The 24058-nt window shown below is 42.8% G+C and overlaps 1 protein-coding gene across 1 annotated transcript in view; it reads right to left on the bottom strand.

Annotated features, from left to right (window-relative positions):
• Positions 1-3375: 3375 nt before the first annotated feature.
• LOC132834137 (NT-3 growth factor receptor-like) overlaps positions 3376-24058 on the bottom strand; it is a 771032-nt gene continuing 750349 nt past the window's right edge. The window contains exons 16-17 of the mRNA XM_060852772.1: positions 19917-20075; positions 3376-3822 (exon numbers count right to left, since the gene is read on the bottom strand). Coding sequence (XP_060708755.1) covers positions 3637-3822; positions 19917-20075 — 345 coding nt within the window. The 3' untranslated portion in view covers positions 3376-3636. The remainder of the gene's footprint in view (positions 3823-19916; positions 20076-24058) is intronic.

Raw genomic sequence — 24058 nt, 5'->3', positions numbered from 1 at the left:
GATAGTTTATCTGCAGTTTTGTTCACTGCGGCATGTCTGTGTTAAAAAAAAGTTCTGTTAAGGTTTTTACTCAGAATTTTACAAAACACTTTTAGACTTTTCTGCTTTTAATCAGCTTAAGATTTACAGAGAATCACTCAGATATCAGATGATGAATATATTGCAAACTGCAAAGACTGTCATATTCCAGTCTACATGGAATATCAGGGCCCTTAATTAATGAGTCTTTAATGAGCATTCCAGCTGACTGCACTTCCAAGGCAAAAAAATGCTAGAGTTGCACAGTCACATAAAAATACCCCATTCATCTGTACTTCTGAACAGGAGACATAGTGGAGAGGTTGGAAGAGGGGCAATGATTGTATTCTGCTCCCTGTTGATGAAGATTTGAACCAGATAAATGCTGGAGCTTGGCAACACTCTCCCATTCTCAGATCACCGTCCTTTAGCTGTGATATCGCAGAACATACCCGAGGCTGTGCCAGAATTCTTGGGGTACATTCATTTGTTGCGTCATAAATGTATTGATGAAGACTTCCTCTGCTCAGCATTTGCAATAAAATTGGAAATGTGTTTATAAAATAGCAAGAGATACAAGAGAAATATTCTAATAACCCTTTGATGATTATGCCACACACAAATTAACTGCCCAGAGTAACTTTTCCCCCTCTTGTTAATTAAGTTCATTGGAGTCAGTGTCAGTCCCATCCGTGATCCTAGTGCCATTTAACCGTAACTCCCAGGATAATAATTTTGTTCATTGGGTGAAGTGCTGGAACTGGGTAAATAATAACCAGCTGATTTTCAGGAACATCCAGATTTGGAAGTTCACGGCGAAGCAATGAGGAGAATGGTCATACATAGCAGCAAAACCTTACAGTGTTGCTTAATTCTCTGTCGCCAAAAACAACATGACAAAGCTGGCTGTAGATTAAAAACATAGTGAGTTAACAGCAAAACAAAGTATATTCTGTCGGGTTTCAACACCTCAGCTCCTTTTGGAGTAATGTTGAAACAGGAGCACCCCCATCAAACAAAATGATTAATTGGCAGAAAACAGGGAGTGCACTGTCTGTAGCCTTTGTGGTTGAGTAGGTCCCATAATATGCAGCGTAAACACAGTGATTCAGAGCTACTCATATCTCCCCCACAGTTTATGTCCTTGAGTTCTTGTTCAGAGGTTTATAATGCCAAGCCTTCAGAGGTGCCTGCTATTACTTGTACACAGTACCATGTCCTCCTGGACTTCCAAAACATTACTGTCATCAGAAGTACTTCCATCTTTTGTTGAACTGTCGATACACCCACCTTGTAAGCGTCCAAGTATGGGAGAGAATAGCAGAGCAAGGCATGATTGGCAACCTGTTCCTCACCTTCTCTCCATTTCAGTACGAATCTGAACTGTAGACAAGGGAGTTAAAAGCTTTCTCAATGCAAAAAGGAAGCTTGAGATTGATGAGGCAGAGGACTGGCCTACTCAGCTCACCGGTTTCTTTGATACAATGCAGGTTCATAGACTATCACAGAATCCCTACAGTGTGGAAACAGGCCCATTGGCCCAACAAGTCCACACCAACCCTCCGAAGAGTTACCCACCCAGACCCATTCCCCTATATTTACCCCTGACTAATGCACCTAACCTACACATCCCTGAATACTACGTGCAATTTAGCACGGTCAATTCATCTAACCTGCATATTTTTGGATTGCAGGAGGAAACCTACACAGACAATCACCTGAGGCTGGATTCAAACCGGGGTTCCTAGTACTGTGAGGCAGCCATGCTAACCACTGAACCACCGTGCAACCCCAAGGTCCCTTTAGTTTTCTGGAGAATACCATCTACAACACAAACATTAGTTCTTTGCTAATTCAGTCAGTCTCTGGGAGCACAGTATTTGAGGAACAAAACTACTAACAGAAAACTCGACAATGTGGCTGAGGAGTGGTGACACTCAGCAAGTTTAAAGTTCATTCTCACATTCGGATATCCCACAAATGCCCATCTTTATGTCTTTTACATCCTTTCGCTAAGGAGCAGGTCTGCATTTGGCGCCATTCTGGATGGCAGGCAGTCCACAGACAAAACCCAGGTTGCCAGTCAATCAACAGGAAGAGGCAGGAGAGGTGTCAGTGCAATATACGATTCCCTCAGCTCACACAAACATCAGACCAATTGACTAGGCTGGTGGCTCTATAAAACTCAGTAGCCATGCCCAGTTGCACTTGGTGTCATTTTAATGTCAAGGGGAGCATTTGTTTAAATTTCACTAAGGGATTTGAGCCTCTTAACACAAGGCCCTCCCCTTGACCTGACAACACTCCTTTCAAGTGAATTACAATACCTTTTCTCCCCTGCGGAGGAGATTGACTGCAGAGACAAGATTAATGCCAACTGTGGAAAGTGGCATTGACCGATGAGCTCCCATCTACTTGGAATTGCCAGTTTCATATGAACAGTCACTACCACTGGCAGAATATCCAATATATTTCAAATGGACATAGGGTCTACAAACATTTTACCAGGAAACAGTGATTAGATTTCACTTAGCCTTGTCCTCCTGTGATAGATCTCAGTGTATGTGTCTGAGACTCATCACTCTTTGACCTTTAGGAAATGGGTCAGAGCGCTTCCTGCCTCCACATAATTAACATGGAGTTTATTTTCCCTTCAAACTTTGCTGAGTGTTGTAGCCTTGAAATAAAAGTGAATGTAAATATGAAAAGACTTTTGCGTATAAATATACAGATGGATAATACAGGCGTCTATTTAAAGCATTATAACTGCAGCACACAAGGTAGCTGACAACAACTTTGAAGTAACGGTCGGTTGACAAAATAAAAGTATAGAACTGGCCAAGTATAGATTTGATCTACAGCAAGCGCTTGGTTGGACAATAAGAACCATCATGGCACCTGCCTTTGACCACTGTGTATTGCAGCTCAGTAGCCAAACCAACCCTGGAGTCGTGTCCCCGCCACACTTCCCTCATTTTAGACGGGCAACCTGTAATCATCAGGCAATTGCCCGCAAAAGATTTACAACATTCCAAACATTGTCGATCCCTTATAAGTGAACTCGGAAAGGTCGCCCAAATGCTTTTTGACACAGGTTCCTTTCAGCTGCCGATCCGACCTGAATTCACTGCCCTCACTGAGGGCAGGGCAGCTTCGTGCCAGGGCCAGCTCACCAGATGAAATTTTCCATAACGCAAGAATAGGTGAAGCTTCCTTGTCGCAAGGTGGCTTCACGGCGAAGAAATTGGTCGGAACCGATCATCCGAAGGGGCCGGACGGCTGCACAATCCTAATGACTTTGCGGATTTTCCCCTCTGCACCCCCCCTCCCCCCTCTCCACACCCGCCAGGGCAGAGGCGTCCGTCCTCATTACAATGGGGTTGGGATACGGTGACTGGGGGTTTCCACTTTGGAGGGATGTTGTTTGGAATCAAACTTCCTTTGCGATTTCTTCACAGGAGCTTTCTGCGTGCAGGTACCAGGAAAACTGCCTCAGAAACAACTGTACATTTTATATACAGCAGGCACTTCACTTTTGTTTTGTTGATTTCCCAAATGAAGCCGAAGTTTACTGTTGGGATAGAGTACATTCAGGAGGGGGCTGGTGCACTTTGACCACTAGCCGAGAATATCCAGGTAGATGGGGGAGGTCTTGCCCAGAGCCTGGAGGATCCGATGAATGTCTTTGATACTCAGCCTCTGCTGTGGTTCTCGCTGCCAACATCCCAGCATGATGTCGTAGACCTCCTTAGGACACACTCTCGGCCTCTCCAGCACACGACCCTGTGTGATGCATTCAATCACCTGCAACAAGACACAAATGCTCTCAGTGAGTGTCGGTAATCAACTCCAACTGCTTTCTTGTTATGTACTAAATGAAGATGGCTTCTGCAATAAAGTAAGAGTGCATTTACAGATTGCACAGGAGCCATTGATAATCACTGGCTGCTCCTCCACTCACTGTCAAGAATCTGAGCGCCACATTAGACACTGAACGATGAAAATTGTCCCAGAAGAATGTTCTAATTAGGACAGTTGCTGGCGAATGTGATTTTACTGTCATTTCTGCTGTAAGTATCTACATTCTGACTATTCTCAATCACAGCCCTTCAGTAACTGACCAGCCATATGCTGTCCTGTCCATCTACTGCACTGCCAGTTCACCAAGAAACTGATCAAGTTTCAAAGACACTATGTTTGTGCTTTCATTTGGCTGGTCAGTGTATTAAACCAAATGGATTCCCTCGATACCTCTGTAGATCTTCGCCAAATTTTATCATCATAAATGAAACTCATGGAACAACATAATCGTCTTGCGGATTGACCATTCCAATCCCACCTACATGCTTCAGCCAATCCAGAACTGCACACTCTAAGATCAGTCCCACCAGGCAAGGCAGCCTTGCCAGTTTCTATAGGTCCATATCCCCTAGTGTGTTGATTGCTCTCATTTGCAAACTTCACCCTTTTCAATTATCTTGGAACTATAGAAAGGTTTCAGCAAACAAAGAGGCCACTCAGTCCATCATGGCTGAATAAACTAGCCTCCCTTTCTAATGCCCTCTAACAGCACCCAGTCTGTAACCTGCAGCTTGAGAACTCCAGATGCAGATACAATGAGTCGATGGTTTCCACCTCAACCACCAAGCAGGGCAATGATTCCAGATAGCCACCGCCCTGTGGGTGAGGACCATTTTCCTGAAGTGTCTTTGTAGCTTTTTATGAATCACCTTAAATCTGTGACTTCTCTTCTAGGTGAAATAGGTCACTTTTGTCTATTCTATCCAAACCCTTTGTTATTTTGTACACCTCTTTCAGGTCATCCTTCAGCCTTCTCTTTGTGAAATCTTTGGCAATATTCTTGTAAATCCCCTCTGTACTAACTCAAGCAATTACGTTCTATCTGTAATGTGGCCACAAAATTTACAGAACAAAACTCTAGTGTCTTATATAGTTGAGAGTGTGGTGCTGGAAAAGCACAGCCGGTCAGGCAGCATCCGAGGAGCAGGAGAATCGACGGTTCGGGCAAAAGCCCTTCATCAGAAATTAGGCTTGTGGGCTTACGTGTTGGAGAGATAAATGGGAGGGTAGTGGGGCTGGGGTGAATGGAGCTGAGAGTGAGATAGGTGGATGGAGGTGGGGGTAAAGGTGATAGGTCAGAGACGAGGGTGGAGCGGACGGGTATGAAGGAAGATGGACAGGAAGGACAGGTCATGAGGGCGGTGCCGAGTTGGAAGGTTGAAACTGGGATAAGGTGGGGGGAGGGGAAATGAAGAAACTGGTGAAGTCCACATTGATGCCGCGCAATATGTTCCAACCTTCCAACTCGGCACCGCCCTCATGACCTGTCCTTCCTGTCCATCTTCCTTCCCACCTGTCCGCTCTACCCTCCTCTCCGACCTATCACCTTTACCCCCACTTTCATCCACCTATCGCACTCTCAGTTCCCTTTCCCCCAGCCCCACCCCCCTCCCAATTATCTCTCCACTCCCCTCAACTCCCAGCCACATTACTGATGAAGGACTCTTGTCCAAAACATTTTCCTGCTTCTTAGATGCTGCCTGACCTGCCGTACTTTTCCAGCACCACACTCTTGACTCTAATCTCCAGCATCTGCAGTCCTCACTTTCAGCCAGTGTCTTATACATGTCCATCATTACAGCTTGGCTGTTGTGTTCAACACCTTGCTCTATGACGGAATGCATCCCTTATGCTCTGTTTGCCACCTTATCTACCTGCTCTGCCATCTTCAGAGAGTTGTCGACATGCACTCCAAGGTCTCTCACTTGCTCTCTCCTTTTGTATATCCTCCCACTTTCTGGATGTTCCCTTGGTTTTGTTTTCTGTCCCCAGTTGAATTACTCCATACTTCCCTGAATCGAATTCCATTTGCCCTGTTACTGATCACTCAACCAAACCATTTATCTTCCTCTGGTAGATAGCCATCTTATTTACCATCAACCACTTAGGATTGCCAGTCGGGAATGCAGTGGGGGTACATGTGCAACTTATACATGTATGACACAGAGGCTCAGTGCTCAGCTCTGCTGGCTCACATCGGCTGGGACCTTGGTTGCATTCTACCCTTGGGTAACTGTCTGTGTAGAGTTTGCATGTGTTGACGTAGGTTTCCTCCAAGTGCTCCAGTTTCCTCTCACATTCCAAGGATGCACAGATCAGGTGGATTGGCCATGCTAAATTGCCCAAAATGTCCAAGGATATGCAGGCTAGGTGATTAGATGGACAATGTAGGGTTGTAGGGATAGGGTAGGGGGATTGGGATGCTCTCTGGAGGGGCAGTGTGGACTTTATGGGCCAAATGGATTGTTTCCACACTGTAGGGATTCTATAATACACATACATTGCAAGAATACCTACGCAAGAGGAAAAGCAACATTGATACAGCATAAGAGGAGAGCACTTGATTGGTGGGTAAATGGACACTTGCTGATAGAGGTGTAAGCACTGCTGACTGACGGTCAGCTACAGGCTTCTTTTCACATTTATAATCAAGCACATTAGTCAGGCCAGCGCTCTGAGACATGATCCAGCAAATAGCTCTCAGCTATTTTGTTGAGGTGAAACAGGTACAGTGTGTGCACTTTGCATCTTCTAAGAACAGGACCCCGTGTATAATATGTATTAACTGCACAGTGCACCCCATGCCTGACGGACAAACTTAATCAACAATAATAAACAGAAATTGCTGGAAAAGCTCAGCAGATCTGGTAGCATCTGTAGAGATAAATCAGAGTTAACATTTCAGGTTGAGCAACCCTTCTTCAGCGCTCCTCAGACCCAATCCGAATTGGGCTGTCAACATAATTCCTTGCATATTCACGATTATTCAGCAAAAGCTGTCCAATTCCTGTGAAAAGACCTGATGAGTGCAAGTTGACAAGGTTTGACAAAACGTGCCTCTTTTTCAGCAATGTTCAAATTTAGTATTCCATGTATCAGATCTCCATGACACAGTTTTGGACAGGCAGACAGCAGCAAAGATTTCAAGGAGACAGAGAGCTTTTCATGAGCGGAAAATCCCTCCGGAGTAGAGTGGAAGAAGCTCGAGGGAAGCATTAATTCAGAGTTATCGGGAAGATGTCAGTATGGGGACAGAAGATTGGAGAAGTTGAAAGGAAACAAAGAGTCATAGTCGATGGATAATTTTGCAGATGGAAAGTGACTTGTAGTGGTGTTTCACATGACTCAGTTTTGGGTCCCTTGCTGCTTGTGGTAAAGATTCATGATTTAGCATTAAATTTCAGAGGCATGTTTGAGAAATTGTGTAGTTTTAAAGCAAACACATTGACCGTGTTTGGTCAGATCAGTGCTTTGAGACATGAAGCAGCAAATAGCCATCATCCACTTTGTTGAGATGAGATACATGCACTGCACCTGTTTCAACTCAACAAAATAGGTGAGAGCTAGTTGCTGGATCGTGTCTCAGAGCACTGGCCTGACCAAACACTGTCAATGTGCTTGATTTAAAATGTGAAAAACAAAGCTGTAGCTAACTGCAAGTCAGCATTAATGGGTGCATTCTCTGTGGTAACACCTCTATCAATGAGAGACCATATGACCACTAATCAGCACTCTCCTCTCATACAGTACCAATGTTGCTTTTCCCTTTGAATAGGTATTCTTGCAAAGTGTCCCACTAAATTCAAGTAGCTTTGACACAATGTGCTTTAATCAGCAGTAATAAAGTTCTGCACTAGTAAATGAGTATTTGAATAATAAATTGTAATTTCATTGGCTGCTTATTTATAGAACTTTTATTTTTTAAAAATTGGGCTAGAAATTTGGATAGAAATAGTGCTCAAAGTAATGATGTTTGTTTGAAGAGCCAGAGCAGACACAATGGGCTGAATGGCTTCCTTGCATGCTGTAACATTTCCCCTGATTCTGTGAAGTGCCTTCCTATCTCAAAATGGAAGCTGAATCGTTCATGGCTAGGCCATGAAAAATATCACTTTGACTCTGAGCAATGGCTAAAGGAAAGCCCTGCGCGACATAAGTTGTCGTCCATATTCACTGGAATATGCAAACAACATGGAAATAACTTAGGTGATACAAGCTTTTGTGTGAATGTTCTAATTTAAATTTGAGCAGCAAACACGCACGCCGCCACATGAGCAGCTCTCTTCACAACACACGGACTAAGCTTCAACCTCGATCTCACTGAGAAACCAGCCTTGCAGCAGACAACGCCCCTCCTGAAAACCAATGGAGTCCTATAACAGCAGTTTCCAGGGGAAAAACGGACAACTTCAAAGGAACTGCTTTAGCAGAAGCACTTTCAAACAGACCTGTTGGACTATAACCTGGTGTTGTGTGATTTTTAACTTTGTCCACCCCAGTCCAACACTGACACGATCACATCTTAGCAGAGCCTGCAGATATACAATCTGTGAATCTTTACTGATTTGTTTTATTTTTAAAATCTGCATTTTAAATTGGCCAAGTTATCTCTGATATTCTAAAGTTGCATGTTTCTGCATGCTCTGGAGTGTGTTTGTTCACATTACTGAGAAGCACTTTCTGGTTCATAATATTTTCTACCCGAGTGGATTTTAGCAGAAAAATCTAACTTTTATTGTGTTTTACTCAAGAATACCTGTTTTTCTAAATCCTTATGATCGTACAGAGCAAAACACAGACTGAATTGTCGATACTGCAACTATTTTTAACTTCAACAATCTGTTGTGGTCAAGCAAACACTGGAGAAAGAAGAAGAGATAGTTACATCTTCTCAACCCAGAGTTGTAACAAGCCTCTGAAAGCTCTTCTCTTTAATTATTTGAAATAACTCCACAGGGGCCAGTATCCTGTCACCCTTTATTTACACATGGACAGCCCTTGACGTTAGTACTGGCTCTTCAGAATCAATTCTCAGAATCTCTGACACTCATAGAACATTACAGCGCAGTACAGGCCCTTCAGCCCTTGATGTTGCGCCACCTTGTGGAATCTCCTCTTCTTACCTGTTAGCCCAGGGCTCCCTGATTGGTTCAATCAGGGGACTCATATTCTATGGGGTCCAGCTGGCTGACCTCGTTATAATCACTACATTATTCTCCCTTCATCCTAAATGGTTCTAAAGACCATCCTCTTTGTGTTGTGCTGTTCCTCTTTCTATTTGAAAGCCTCTGAAATTTTTTCAATTTGGCCCTACCTCCCTCCCTCTACAACAGTGCTTTTTTTGTTCTTTCCGTCTCCAATCTCCCCCCTCTTTGACTCTACCTTTCCTTCTTGTTAACCTCTTTGAGATACTTTCCCTCTGTCAAGAGCCACTGTGCCAAATCTGTAATAGAGAGAAGGAAATTAACCACTGCTCATGCACATCAGGAAGCAGAAGAGGCTTAATCATGTAGGAGTTTACATCTCCTTAGTAATCCTAGTGCCCAACTGACGAGTTCGGCAATTAAATACAGGCACTGAAATGAAAGCACTATAGAACTCTTGAATGTGAAAATCAGTTATAACAGAGAATTCTAACGAGGAAGGTAGCTGACAAAAAGAAAATGGAAGAATATAAATAAAAAATGGCAAAAAGGTGCAGAATACATATTAAGCTGCACCTCTTAACTCAGTTGGCATCTGTTCTGTATTTTCAGTCATGTGATAGCTCAGTACACTGTGGTAAGAAAAGCCTAACATTCATCAATGAGGCAAAAGGCATGGAGCAAAGTCAAGGAAAACAGTGTTGTTGTGAGGCATGATGTAATTGAAAGGCAGAGACATGTTTGAAGTTCTGGATGGAGGTCCAAAAGAGTGGAGATCCACAAAAATTCTACTACAGAAAATAATTACAGAAATTAATTAAATACTGGGTCTTTTTACATACAGGATTGAAGTACAAGTGGATAGAAGCCATCCCTCTGGTTTCAGCCACACTGAAGCAGTTGGTGATGAGTTCTGAGGATCATGCCTGAGGAAGGCCTCAGAAGGAATGCAGAGTAGATTCACACAATGACACTTGGACTCCAAGGCTCAAATCCCAAGGAGAGAGAAAGTAAACTATGATTGGATTCTGAAACATTTAGAAGGTCAAGAGATGGCTTGATCAAAGATTTTTAGATTTGACGAGGTAGAGAGAAATTATTTCTGGTTGTTGTCAGTCCGAGGTGAATAGCAGGCCTGAGTGAAGTTGTTAGGAGTGAAATGGAGAAATACTTCAATGAGCGAGGTGTTGGAAATATTGAACCTTCTTTCACAAGCAGGAACCATTTGTAAATCTTAAATCTGAGATTGATAGTTTTGTGTTATCCAAGTTATTAAGAAATATAAGGAGTAAATGGGTTTATGGAGCTTGGTTGCAGATCAGCGATGATTGAATTGAATAGCAGAGTAGTCTCAAGGAGGTTAAACAGTCTCCTCCTGTTTCTGTGAATGGCTTAATCCTGTCTCTAGTGCATTGTATGTCATGAGTCAGTGCAAAAATTACAGCAGTCTGAGGTTAGTGTTAGTTAGCAAGTGAAATACCAACACTTAGAAAATTAATATCTCTGAGGGAGGAAATGGCCAATATTTTAGAGGTTAATGTTATCCAGTGAGGAAATGATGAGTGTTTCAGGGGTTAATATCACAGAGTGAGGAAATTATGTGTATTTCAGGGGTTAATATCTCAGAGTGAGGAAATAGAGTCATAGAGATATACAGCACGGAAACAGACCCTTCAGTCCAACTCATCAATGCCGACCTGATACCCCAACGCAATCTAGTCCCACCTGCCAGCACCTGGCCCATATCCCTTCAAACCCTTCCTATTCATATACCCATCCAGATGCCTTTTAAATGTTGCAATTGTACCAGCCTCCACCACTTCCTCTGGCAGCTCATTCCATACACGCACTACCCTCTGTATGAGAAAGTTGTCCATTAGGTCCCTTTTATAATTATCCCCAATCTATTTGAACTAAAATACAGAACACAAAAAAAGGAATAGGCCATTCAGCCCCTCATTCTTCCCTCCCATTTGATAAGATCATACGCCCCATGCTACAACTATTCTTTTGGGCTCAAAAATGTTCAGTGATCCAACCTCCATGATGCCCTACAATTCCGGGCATGCACTATCCTGTCGGAGACAAAATTTAATTGCATGTCAGTTTTAAATAAGTGTCCCATTATTCTGTAACTCTGCCCCAAATGATGAGAGTTTAAGTGGTTAATATCACAGGTTGAGGAAATGGTGTGTGTTTCAGGATTAACATCACAGAGTGAGGAAATGATGTGTATTTCAGGGGTTAATATCATCGATTGAGGAAATGATGTGTATTTCAGGGGTTAATATCATAGATTGAGGAAATGATGCGTATTTCAGGGGTTAGTATACAGAGTGGCAAAATGACGTGTGTTTCAGGAGTTAATATCACAGAGTGGGGAAATGATGTGTATTTTAGGGGTTAACATCGCAGACTGAGGGAATGAAGTGTATTTCAGGGGTTAATATCACAGAGTGAGGGAATGATGTGTATTTCAGGGGTTAATATCACAGAGTGAGGAAATGATGTGCATTTCAGGGGTTAATATACAGAATGGGGGAATGATGTGTGTTTCAGGGGTTAATATACAGAGTGGGGAAATGATGTGTGTTTCAGGGGTTAATATCACAGAGTGGGGAAATGTGTGTTTTAGGGGTTAATATCACAGAGTGAGGGAATGATGTGTATTTCAGAGGTTAATATCGCAGAATGGGGGAATGATGTGTGTTTCAGAGGTTAATATACAGAGTGGGGAAATGTGTGTTTTAGGGGTTAATATCACAGAGTGAGGGAATGATGTGTATTTCAGAGGTTAATATCGCAGAATGGGGAATGAAGTGTGTTTCAGGGGTTAATATCACAGAGTGGGGAAATGATGTGTGTTTTGGGGTTAATATCACAGAATGAGGAAATGATGAGTGTTTTAGGGGTTAATATCACAGAGTGAGGGAATGATGTGAATTTCAGGAGTTAATATCACAGATGGAGAAAATGATGTGTATTTCAGGGGGTAATATCACAGAGTGAGGAAATTATGTTGTGTTTCAGGGGTTAATATACAGAGTGGGGAAATGATGTGTGTTTCAGGGGTTAATATCACAGAGTTTGGAAATGATGTGTGTTTCAGGGGTTAATATACAGAGCAGGGAAATGATGTGTGTTTCAGGGATTAATATCACAGACTGAGGAAATGGTGTGTGTTTCAGGGGTTAATATACAGAGTTTGGAAATGATGTGTATTTCAGGGGTTAATATATAGAGTGGGGAAATGATGCGTGTTTCAGGGGTTAATATACAGAGTGGGGAAATGATGTGTATTTCAGGGGTTAATATACAGAGTGGGGAAATGATGTGTGTTTCATGGGTTAATATACAGAGTGGGGAAATGATGTGTATTTCAGGGGTTAATATACAGAGTGGGGAAATGATGCATGTTTCAGGGGTTAATATACAGAGTGGGGAAATGATGTGTGTTTCATGGGTTAATATCACAGAGTGGGGAAATGATGTGTGTTTCAGGGGTTAATATACAGAGTGGGGAAATGATGTGTGTTTCAGGGGTTAATATCACAGAGTGGGGAAATGATGTGTGTTTCAGGGGTTAATATACAGAGTGGTGAAATGATGTGTGTTTCAGGGGTTAATATCACACAGTGGGGAAATTATGTGTGTTTCAGGGGTTAATATCACAGAGTGAGGGAATGATGTGTATTTCAGAGGTTAATATCGCAGAATGGGGGAATGATGTGTGTTTCAGAGGTTAATATACAGAGTGGGGAAATGTGTGTTTTAGGGGTTAATATCACAGAGTGAGGGAATGATGTGTATTTCAGAGGTTAATATCACAGAGTGAGAAAATGATGTGTGTTTCAGGGGTTAATATACAGAGCAGGGAAATGATGTGTGTTTCAGGGATTAATATCACAGACTGAGGAAATGGTGTGTGTTTCAGGGGTTAATATACAGAGTTTGGAAATGATGTGTATTTCAGGGGTTAATATATAGAGTGGGGAAATGATGCGTGTTTCAGGGGTTAATATACAGAGTGGGGAAATGATGTGTATTTCAGGGGTTAATATACAGAGTGGGGAAATGATGTGTGTTTCATGGGTTAATATACAGAGTGGGGAAATGATGTGTATTTCAGGGGTTAATATACAGAGTGGGGAAATGATGCGTGTTTCAGGGGTTAATATACAGAGTGGGGAAATGATGTGTGTTTCATGGGTTAATATCACAGAGTGGGGAAATGATGTCTGTTTCAGGGGTTAATATACAGAGTGGGGAAATGATGTGTGTTTCAGGGGTTAATATCACAGAGTGGGGAAATGATGTGTGTTTCAGGGGTTAATATACAGAGTGGTGAAATGATGTCTGTTTCAGGGGTTAATATCACAGAGTGGGGAAATTATGTGTGTTTCAGGGGTTAATATCACAGAGTGGGGAAATGATGTGTATTTCAGGGGTTAATATCACTGATTGGGGAAATGATGAGTGTTTTAGGGGTTAACATCACAGAGTGAGGGACTGATGTGTATTTTAGGAATTAATATCACAGATGGAGGAAATGATGTGTATTTCAGGGGGTAATATCACAGAGTGAGGAAATGATGTGTGTTTCAGGGGTTAATAATATCACTGAGTGAGGAAATGTGTGTTTCAGGGGTTAATATCACAGAGTTTGGAAATGATGCGTTTTTCAGTGGTTAATATAAAGAGTGGGGAAATGATGTGTGTTTCAGGTGTTAATATGACTGTGTGAGGAAATGTGTATTTAGGGGTTAACATACAGAGTGGGGAAATGATGGTTGTTTCAGGGGTTAATATCACAGAGTGAGGAAATGATGTGTGTTTCTGGGGTTAATGTACAGAGTGGGGAAATGATGTGTGTTTCAGGAGTTAATATACAGAGTGAGGAAATGATGTGTATTTCAGGGGTTAATACACAGAACGAGGAAATGATGTGTGTTTCAGGGACTAAGATCACAGAGTGAGGAAATGATGTATGTTTCAGGGGTTAATATCACAGACTGAGGAAATGATGTATGTTTCAGGGGTAAATTTCCAGAGTGGGGAAAAGATGTGCATTTAAGGGGTTAATATCACAGAGTGGGGAAATGAGTGTTTTAGAGGTTAATATCACAGAGTGAGGCAATGATGTGTATTTCAGGGGTTAATATCACAGAGTAAGGAAATTATGTGTATTTCAGAGGTTAATATCACAGAGCGGGGAAATGATGCGTGTTTCAGGGGTTAATATACAGAATTGGGAAATGTGTATTTCAGGGGTTAATATACATAGTGGGGAAATGATGTGTGTTTCAGGGGTTAATATACAGAGTGAGGAAATGATGTGTGTTTCAGGGGTTAATATACAGAGTGGGGAAATGATGTGTGTTTCAGGGACTAAGATCACAGAGTGAGGAAATGATGTATGTTTCAGGGGTTAATATCACAGACTGAGGAAATGATGTATGTTTCAGGGGTTAATTTCCAGAGTGGGGAAAAGATGTGCATTTAAGGGGTTAATATCACAGAGTGGGGAAATGAGTGTTTTAGGGGTTAATATCACAGTGTGAGGCAATGATGTGTATTTCAGGGGTTAATATCACAGAGCGGGGAAATGATGCGTGTTTCAGGGGTTAATATACAGAGTTGGGAAATGTGTATTTCAGGGGTTAATATACAGAGTGGTGAAATGATGTGTGTTTCAGGGGTTAATATCACAGAGTGGGGAAATTTTGTGTATTTTCGGGGGTAATATGCAGTGTGGGGAAATTATGTGTGTTTCAGGGACTAATGTCACAGAGTGAGGAAATGATGTGTATTTCAGGGGTTAATATACAGAGTGAGGAAATGATGTGTGTTTCAGGGGTTAATATACAGAGTGGGGAAATGATGTGTGTTTCAGGGGTTGATATCACAGAGTGAGGGAATGATGTGTGTTTCAGGGGTTAATATCACAGAGTGGGGAAATGATGTGTGTTTCAGGGGTTAATATACAGAGTGGGGAAATGATGTGTGTTTCAGGGGTTAATATCACTGAGTGAGGAAATGTGTATTTCTGGGGTTAATATACAGAGTGAGGAAATGATGTGTGTTTCAGGGGTTAATATACAGAGTGGGGAAATGATGTGTGTTTCAGGGGTTAATATAAAGAGTGGTGAAATGATTTGTGTTTCAGGGGTTAATATCACTGAGTGAGGAAATGTGCATTTCAAGGGTTAATATACAGAGTGGGGAAATGATGCATGTTTCAGGAGTTAATATCCAGAGTGGGGAAATGATGTATATTTCAGGGGTTAATATACAGAGTGGGGAAATTATGTAATTTTCAGGGATTAATATCACAGAGTGAGGAAATGATGTGTGTTTCAGGGGTTAATATCACAGAGTGGGGAAATGATGTGTGTTTCAGGGGTTAATATCACTGAGTGAGGAAATGTGTATTTCTGGGGTTAATATACAGAGTGGGGAAATGATGTGTGTTTCAAGGATTAATATCACAGAGTGGTGAAATGATGTGTGTTTCAGGGGTTAATATCACTGAGTGAGGAAATGTGCATTTCAAGGGTTAATATACAGAGTGTGGAAATGATGTGTATTTCAGGGGTTAATATACAGAGTGGGGAAATTATGTATGTTTCAGGGGTTAATATCACAGACTGAGGAAATGATGTATGTTTCAGGGGTAAATTTCCAGAGTGGGGAGAAGATGTGCATTTAAGGGGTTACTATCACAGAGTGGGGAAATGAGTGTTTTAGGGGTTAATATCACAGAGTGAGGCAATGATGTGTATTTCAGGGGTTAATATCACAGAGTGAGGAAATTATGTCTATTTCAGGGGTTAATATTACAGAATGGGGAAATGATGTGTGTTTCAGGGGTTAATGTCACAGAGTTTGGAAATGATGATTGTTTCAGGGGTTAATATACAGAGTGGTGAAATGATGTGTGTTTCAGGGGTTAATATCACAGAGTGGGGAAATGATGATTGTTTCAGGGGTTAATATACAGAGTGGTGAAATGATGTGTGTTTCAGGGGTTAATATCACAGAGTGAGGAAATATGTATTTCAGGGGTTAATATACAGAGGGGGAAATGATGCGTGTTTCAGGGGTTAATATACAGAGTGGGGAAATGATTTGTGTTTCGGGGTTAATATACAGAGTGAGGAAATGATTGTGCTTCACGGATTAATATCACAGAGTGGGGAAATGATGTATGTTTCAGGGGTTAATATACAGAGTGGGAAAATGATGTATATTTCAGGGGTTAATATACAGAGTGGGAAAATGATGTCTGATTCAGGGGTTAACATCACAGAGTGGGGAAATGATGTGTGTTTCAGGGGTTAATATCACCAACAAGTGACCAGCCTATAATGACTAACAATGGAATACTGAGTGCTCAACAGGTTTAAATCATTCAGAGAATGAATCATCTTTTTCTTCACAACTACCTAATCTGTATATTTCAGGAAGTGAATTTTTACTTGAATTTCCTGCCTGGATGTGATATTGTTAGTCACTGTGTGTCTAATTGACTAAAGTTGAGTTCCCATCATGGTTTGGTAATTATGAGAGAATGACACAGATAAAATCTCCCATTGAAACAGCTCCATGGCGGAGGGCAGTTACATCTCTCCACAATGTGACAACACTGTTTTGCTGAACAGTATTATGCAAACAAATAGAAAAACTCATCTGGCTCATCACAGGCTCTAATATACCACTTGTTCCACAGCCTGAGGAGTGCATTTAATTACCAGGCAGGATGTGTGCATGTGGATGTGTCAGGAACTGAGTGAACATTAAAACAGAAAAAAATTAAGCGACAATAAAGTAAATGAAATCTCCCTAGCTTTACGAACAAAGTGGATAATCCCTTCCTCTCATATTATACATGGAGTTAATTAGTTTAATTAATTACATGGCAACCATGGTGGCATTCATTTGTGATCACATGATCCTGAGTACAACTAACTGGCAAAAGAATGAGTCCCAGGTTGGCACCTGTGCCCCAGGGGAATGTGGCACAGTGACTGTTGGGAAAAGATCAGGGTCTGTGCCTGGTTCAAAACAGGTTCAAGTGGAAAACCAACAACAACCTGCATTTACAGAGTGTCTGCAACGTAGGAATGGACTCTTGAGACAAAAATGAAATGTGAGCTGGCTTGAAGACAGAAGATTTTAGGAGTTGCCGCAAAGTCAGATGTGATGCCTAAGTGAGACTTTGTGCAGGAGGGAAGGGCAGTAGCAGAGGATAATGTGGGGAAAGCATGGGAGATTGGTCAGGCGAACACTGGGATAATTGAGTTTGGAGGTAACAAAGGCACAAATTAAGGTGCGTTGAAGTAGGTGTGTGAATAAGCAACATTAGGGGGATGAAAGTTATCTCCTTTGGGGACAGCAAGAATATAAGTTTGGAAAATCAGTTTATAGTTACAGAGGATGAGAAAATTACGCAAAGACTGGTTCAGTGTGATATGTGTAAAAGGAGGATGATGGAGTTGGTGACAAGCAGAGCCTTGCTGGGACAGGTGGGAAGAATAGAATCATACAGTCATAGAGTTATAGAGTTATACAGTCATATAGTCATAGAGTCATACAGTCATAGAATCATACAGTCATAGAATTATCCAGTCATGCAGTCATATAGTCATAGAGTCAACTACGAGAAAGTGAGGACTGCAGATGCTGGAGACCAGAGTTGAAAAGTGTGGTGCTGGAAAAGCACAGCAGACCAAGCAGCATCTGAGGAGCAGGAGAGTGTTGTCCTGAGCTGGGACAGGGCTGAATGCAGGGAGTGTAGGTTGCAGTGCCTGGCTACGAGCGAGGATCTGGAGGGAGGTCTGTTACTGGAGGCTTTGGATTTGTTGCAGGTACTGGTTGTCCTGGTTGGGTCCAAATTGTGTTGGTCTGAATGTAGTCCGGAGTCCATGTGGGATCAGTCGGTTCCGAAGGCAGATGCTGAGGAAGGAGATGTGACTGTGGTAGCGAGTCTGTTTCAGGACATGGCTGAAGAGCTTCAGGGCAGAGGAGATGACCTGAGGGGTGCATTGAGAGAGGGACTCACCGAGATCCTTGTAGAAGGAGGAGGAGAGCTTCTTCAAGGTAGGCATCCTTACAAGAGGATTTGCAGTAGGTTAAGATCAACGAGGAGAAAGTGAGGACTGCAGATGCTAGAGACCAGAGTTGAAAAGTGTGGTGCTGGAAAAGCGCGGCTCCTCGGATGCTGCCTGGCTATGACTCATACAGTCATAGAGTTATACAGTCATAGATCATATAGTCATAGAATCATACAGTCATTGAGTCATACAGACATAGAATCAGATAGTTATAAAGTCAGAAAAGTCATACAGCACAGAAAAGGGCACTTCGGTCTAATTGGTCCATGCCGACCATAATCCCAACTAAACTAGAGCCACCTGCTTGTGTTTGGCCCATATCACTTCAAACACTTTTTATTCTGTTCTTTCTAAATATCATTTAAATGTTGTAACTGTACCCTTATCCATCACTTCCTCTGGAAGTCCATTCCGTACATGAACCACTCACTGTGTAAAATAAAATTGCCCTTCATGACTTTTTAAAATCTTTCTCCTCTCACTTTAAAGATGGATGAATGGATCTTCAAGGATGAGCCACTTCCCCCACTGGTGGAAGCTTTGAATAATGAAGGAAAGATAAAACATCTTTGCTTTTAAGGATAATTGAAGAAGTTGTTGGTTTTGACAGAAAGAAATTGATTGGAGAAATTGATGCCAATAGTCCATAATGTCTAGGTCAGGCAGATTGGGTGATGGATAGTCACAACATTGGTACACCAGCTGGGCTCAAATGTACCTTGTTATAGAGTCAAAAACAGGAGTAAGGGAAAATTTCGATGGCATTCCTGGAAATTAAATGGCATGAGGCACTTTGCATGATTTTTGTGCCCTTCAGTGCACAACTATTCCCAATTTTCCAAAAAAAGGTTACTCACAGGACACCTCCCAAACTCTCGATCTCTACTATCGAGAAGGACATGGGCAGCAGAAATATTGGAGATACTATTACCAGCATGTTCATCTCCTAGCTAAACACCATCCTGATTTGGAAATATATCACTGCTCCTTTATGGTCAAGGAGTCAAAATCCAGGGACTCCTTCTCGAACAGCACTGTGGGTGGTATCTCAACCACATGGACTGCAGCAGTTCAAAGAATGAGGGTCACTCATACCTTGACAAGGGCAATTAAGGATGGGCACTAAATCCAGGCTGAGTTAGTGATGAAAGAATAAAAACAGATCAAGTGAAAGACTAAAAAGAGATATATTATGCTAAACTGTAAAGTGTTAGGAAAAATAAGGATGGAAATTTAATTGGGAAAGCAGTTGAAAATGATGGCAGCTAACAATGGTGAATCACAGTTGCTGTTCAGCATGGAATGATTGGATTGTAGCAAGTTACGCTCAATGAGAGAGATTCAACAGAGGATTAGAAAATTGAAAGGATGAATTACAGATTCATTTTAGTCCAAAGAAATGTATGGAGGTTCTACAGTAGCAGTTCTACTGAAAAATTACTTAATTGAAATGGAACGGTGCATGTCATCCATGAATTGTTGTAACATTATAAAAAGGCAGAATCTGGTGTTAATCATTGTTCTGAGAATATTGGTTATTCAATGTAATCTGTGCTTGGCCATTCAAACTAATGCATCACTTCATCATTTCAGGAAAGCTGACTGACCAGTTGTGGTATGAACAGCCTGAGAGACTGAAGGGTGAGTCTGACAGTCTTCTGCTCACGTGGCTCTGTCTCTCTAAGCCCCTACATTCTTTGTCGCAATGTTAGTCTTTCTCTCCCCCCAACTCGTCCCAAGTCCGCAGCAGATATCCAGGATGATGCTTCCAGCCTCTTACCTCGTTGTTAGAGAGCTGGAACCAGGGCTGTTTGCCGTAGGTGAAGATCTCCCACAGGATCACTCCAAAGCTCCAGACGTCACTCTCGGTGGTGAACTTGCGATACATTATACTCTCAGGAGGCATCCAGCGAATTGGAAGCATGGTGTGACCGCCCACCTGGAACACAGTCAATCATTGAACTCAGTGAATGACTAGCTACATTATGATGTACCTCGTCACAATGTAACACGATTGTAAAAATATGGCGCAGTATAAACTAACAGATGGATGGAAAACTGTGAAACATCAAAACTTGGTGGAATGTAATTTTATGTGATACACATAGATTTTCCCAATTGGTACAGACTTGAAAACATTGGGAGCATTACTATGAAATTAAAACACACAAGTATAGACTCCCAGAAATACAAAGCCAAAACATGCCAAGTAACATTATACAATCATAAGGATCAGGAGCAGGGCAAGACCATTTGATATTTAACCCTTCTCCACCATTTTACATGATCGCAACCGATCTTCTACCTCAGGCTCAGTGGTTAGCACTGCTGCCTCAGAGCACCAGGGATCCGGGTTCAATTGCAGCATTAGGCGACTGTCTGTGTGGAGTTTGCATATTCTCCCCGTGTCTGCGGGGTTTCCTCCGGGTGCTCTGGTATCCTCCCAAGTCCAAAGATGTGTAGGACAGGTGAATTGGCCATGCTAAATTGTCCATGGTGTTCAGGGATGTTAGATGCATTAGGCAGGGGTAAATATAGGATAGAAGAATGGGTCTGGGTGGGTTACTCTTTGGAGGGTTGGTGTGGACTTCTGTGTCCACATTGTAGGGACTCTCTGTATATGTAACTCTACTTTTCTGCTCACTCCCTATATCCACTGAGTAATTGCTCCACAAAATCCATGACTTTCTGTGGTAGAGAATTCCAAGGATTCACAACCTTTGGAGTCTAGACATTTCTCCTCCTAAATGATTGGACTCTTCATTGAAAACTATGCCCCTAATATGTTAGCCTCCCCATCAGTCTTTTCTTGTTAATAAGATGCTAGGGAGGCAGTCTTCCGATGGTAGTGTTAGTGGATGGGAAACCCAGAACTGCAGGCAATGTTCTGGGGACATGGATTTGAATCCTACCAAGGCAGATAGCTAAATGTAAAAATAACATCTGAACAAAAGTGGGCCTAATGACTGTCGATTGTTGTCAAAACCTACATGGTTCACGAATGTCATTTTGGGTAGGAAATCTGCCACCCTTTCCTGGTTTGGCCTACATGTTACTCCAGACCCACAGCAATGATTCACCTCCTGACTTTTAACTTCCATCTGGGCAATTAGGGATAAGCAATAAATGTTCAACCAGGCAATGATACCCACATTCCTCAGAGTTTTCACTGTACTCCTGTATTTGAGTACACATGACAATAAAGCTCAAAAAAACTCAAAGAGTTCAATGAAGGAAGGCAAACAAATGTTGGGAACTGATTGGTTATTTGTATTAAAATACATTCAGAGAAGAGTTGAGTTCTTGTAGCACATTGGTAGTGCTTAAAAATATGTTGCTGACAAAACGCAGCAGGTCAGGCAGCATCAAAGGAACAGGAGAATCGACGTTTCGGGCATAAGCCCTTCTTCAGGAATGAGAAGGGTGTGCCAAGCAGGCTAAGGTAAAAGGTAGGGAGGAGGGACTTGGGGGAGGGGCGCTTGGAATACGATAGGTGGAAGGAGGTTAAGGTGAGGGTGATAGCCGGAGAGTGGGTGGGGGCGGAGAAGTCGGGAAGAAGATTGCACGTCAAGAAGGCAGTGCTGAGTCAGAGGGTTGGGACTGAGAAAAGGTGGGGTGAGGGGAAATGAGAAAGCTGGAGAAATCTGCACTCATCCCTTGTGGTTGGAGGGTTCCTAGTCAGAAGATGATGCGGTCTTCCTCCAGGCGTAGTGTTGCCATGGTCTGACGATGGAGGAGGCCAAGGACGTGCATGTCCTTGGCGGAGTGGGAGGGAGAGTTAAAGTGTTCAGCCACAGGGCGGATGGGTTGGTTGGTCCGGGTGTCCCAGAGGTGTTCTCTGAAATGTTCCGCGCAGATGAATTTGTGACAGACATGTAAGGATCCCTTGGGGCCTTGGAGGGAAGTGAGGGGGGAGGTGCGGGTGCAAGCTTTGCATTTCCTGCGGTTGCAGGGGAAGGTGCTGGGAGTGGAGGTTTGGTTGGTGGGGGGTATGGATCTGACGAGGGAGTCGTGGAGGGAGCAGTCTTTCTGGAACTCTGATAGGGGTGGGTCAGAAATATACCCTTGGTGGTGGGGTCTGTTTGGAGGTGGCGGAAATGACGAAGGATGATACAATGTAACTGGAGGTTGGTGGGGTGGTAGGTGAGGACCAGTGGGGTTCTGTCCTGGTGGAGATTAGAGGGGCGGGGTTAAAGGGCGGAGAAACAGAAAGTGGGGGAGATGCGGTGGAGAGCATCATCAACCATGTCTGAGGGGAAATTGCGGTCTTTGAAGAAGGAGGCCATTTGGGTTGTTCAGTACTGGAATTAGTCCTCCTGGGAGCAGATGCGGCGAAGGCGAAGAAATTGGGAATATGGGATGGCGTTTTTACAGGGGGCAGGGTGGGAGGAAGTGTAATCTAGGTAGCTGTGGGAGTCTGTCAGTTTATAGTGTCCCTACCTCTGGGTAAGAAGGTCCGGGTTCAAGTCCCATCTGCCTAGACATATATTATAACAATGACTGCAGATGCTGGAAACCAGATTCTGGATTAGTGGTGCTGGAAGAGCACAGCAGTTCAGGCAGCATCCGAGGAGCAGTGAAATTGACATTTTGGGCAAAAGCCCTTCATCAGGAATAAAGGCAGTGAGCCTGAAGCGTGGAGAGATAAGCTCGAGCAGGGTGGGGGTGAGGAGAAACAGGTAGGTTATATGAACAAAATAGATTTTTTTTATTGTGTGTTGTTTAAAAAAAACTTTAACTTGAAAGCATATGCTTGGGCTCAGTTCAAACATTCCACTTTGAGTGCACAACACTCCCAGACAGGGGGAAACAGTCTCGAGAGTGTGATGCTGGAAAAGCGCAGCCGGTCAGGCAGTATTCGAGGAGCAGGAAAATCGATGTTTCCGGCATCTGCAATCCTGATTTGCCCCGAGGGGAAACAATCTCTCAGTTTTCAGCCAGTCAAGCCCATTCAGATCTTCTCTGTGACAATGAGATCACTTCTCATCCTTCTTGGCGCCAGTGAGTACAGGCTCAAATCAGGACATCACAGGACAAACCTGCCACCCCCAGGGACTGGTCTGCTGATGTTTGCTGAGTTGCCTCTAAGTCACATGTGCTGTCCCTTGGTGAGGGCCTTGTGGCATAGTGGTAGTGTCTCTACCTTGGAAGCAGAAGGCTCAGGTTTGAATCCCAACCTGTTTTGGAGGTGTTCATAATATAGAGTCACAGAGTCATAGAGATGTACAGCACAGAAACTGACCCTTCAGTCCAACTCATCCATGCCAACCAGACATCCCAACCTACTCATATCCCACTTGCAAGCACCCGGCCCACATCCCTCCAAACTCTTCTTATTCATACACTCATCCAGATGCCTTTTCAATGTTGTAACTGCACCAGCCTCCACCACTTCCTCTGGCAGCTCATTCCATACACATACCACACTCTGCATGAAAAATATTGCCTCATAGGTCTCTTTTATATCTCCGCCCTCTCACCCTAAAGCTATGCCCACTAGTTCTGGACTCCCCCACCCTAGGGAAAAGACTTTGTCTATTTACCCTATCCATGCCCCTCATGATTTTATAAACTTCTATAAGGTCACCCCTCAGTCTCTGACTCTCCAGGGAAAACAGCCCCAGCCTGTTCAACCTCTCAGGGGGCCAAAATCTGCACACAGTATTCCAGACGTGGTCTCATCAAAACCCTTTAACAAATCTGGCAAAACTTGTTTATTTTTGTTCTCCAATCTCATTGCATTAAAGGACAATTGCTATTCATCTTTATAGTTGCTTGCTGTACCTGCACACTAACTCTGTTGTCCTTCTATGAATACGCCCAAATCAATAGACAATAGACAATAAACAATTGACAATAGACAATAGATGCAGGAGTAGGCCATTGAGCCCTTCGAACCTGCACCACCATTCAATATGATCA

Source organism: Hemiscyllium ocellatum, chromosome 39 (genome assembly GCF_020745735.1).
Source record: "Hemiscyllium ocellatum isolate sHemOce1 chromosome 39, sHemOce1.pat.X.cur, whole genome shotgun sequence".
NCBI classification, from domain to species: domain Eukaryota; kingdom Metazoa; phylum Chordata; class Chondrichthyes; order Orectolobiformes; family Hemiscylliidae; genus Hemiscyllium; species Hemiscyllium ocellatum.
This window is presented reverse-complemented; position numbering and strand designations above follow the sequence as displayed.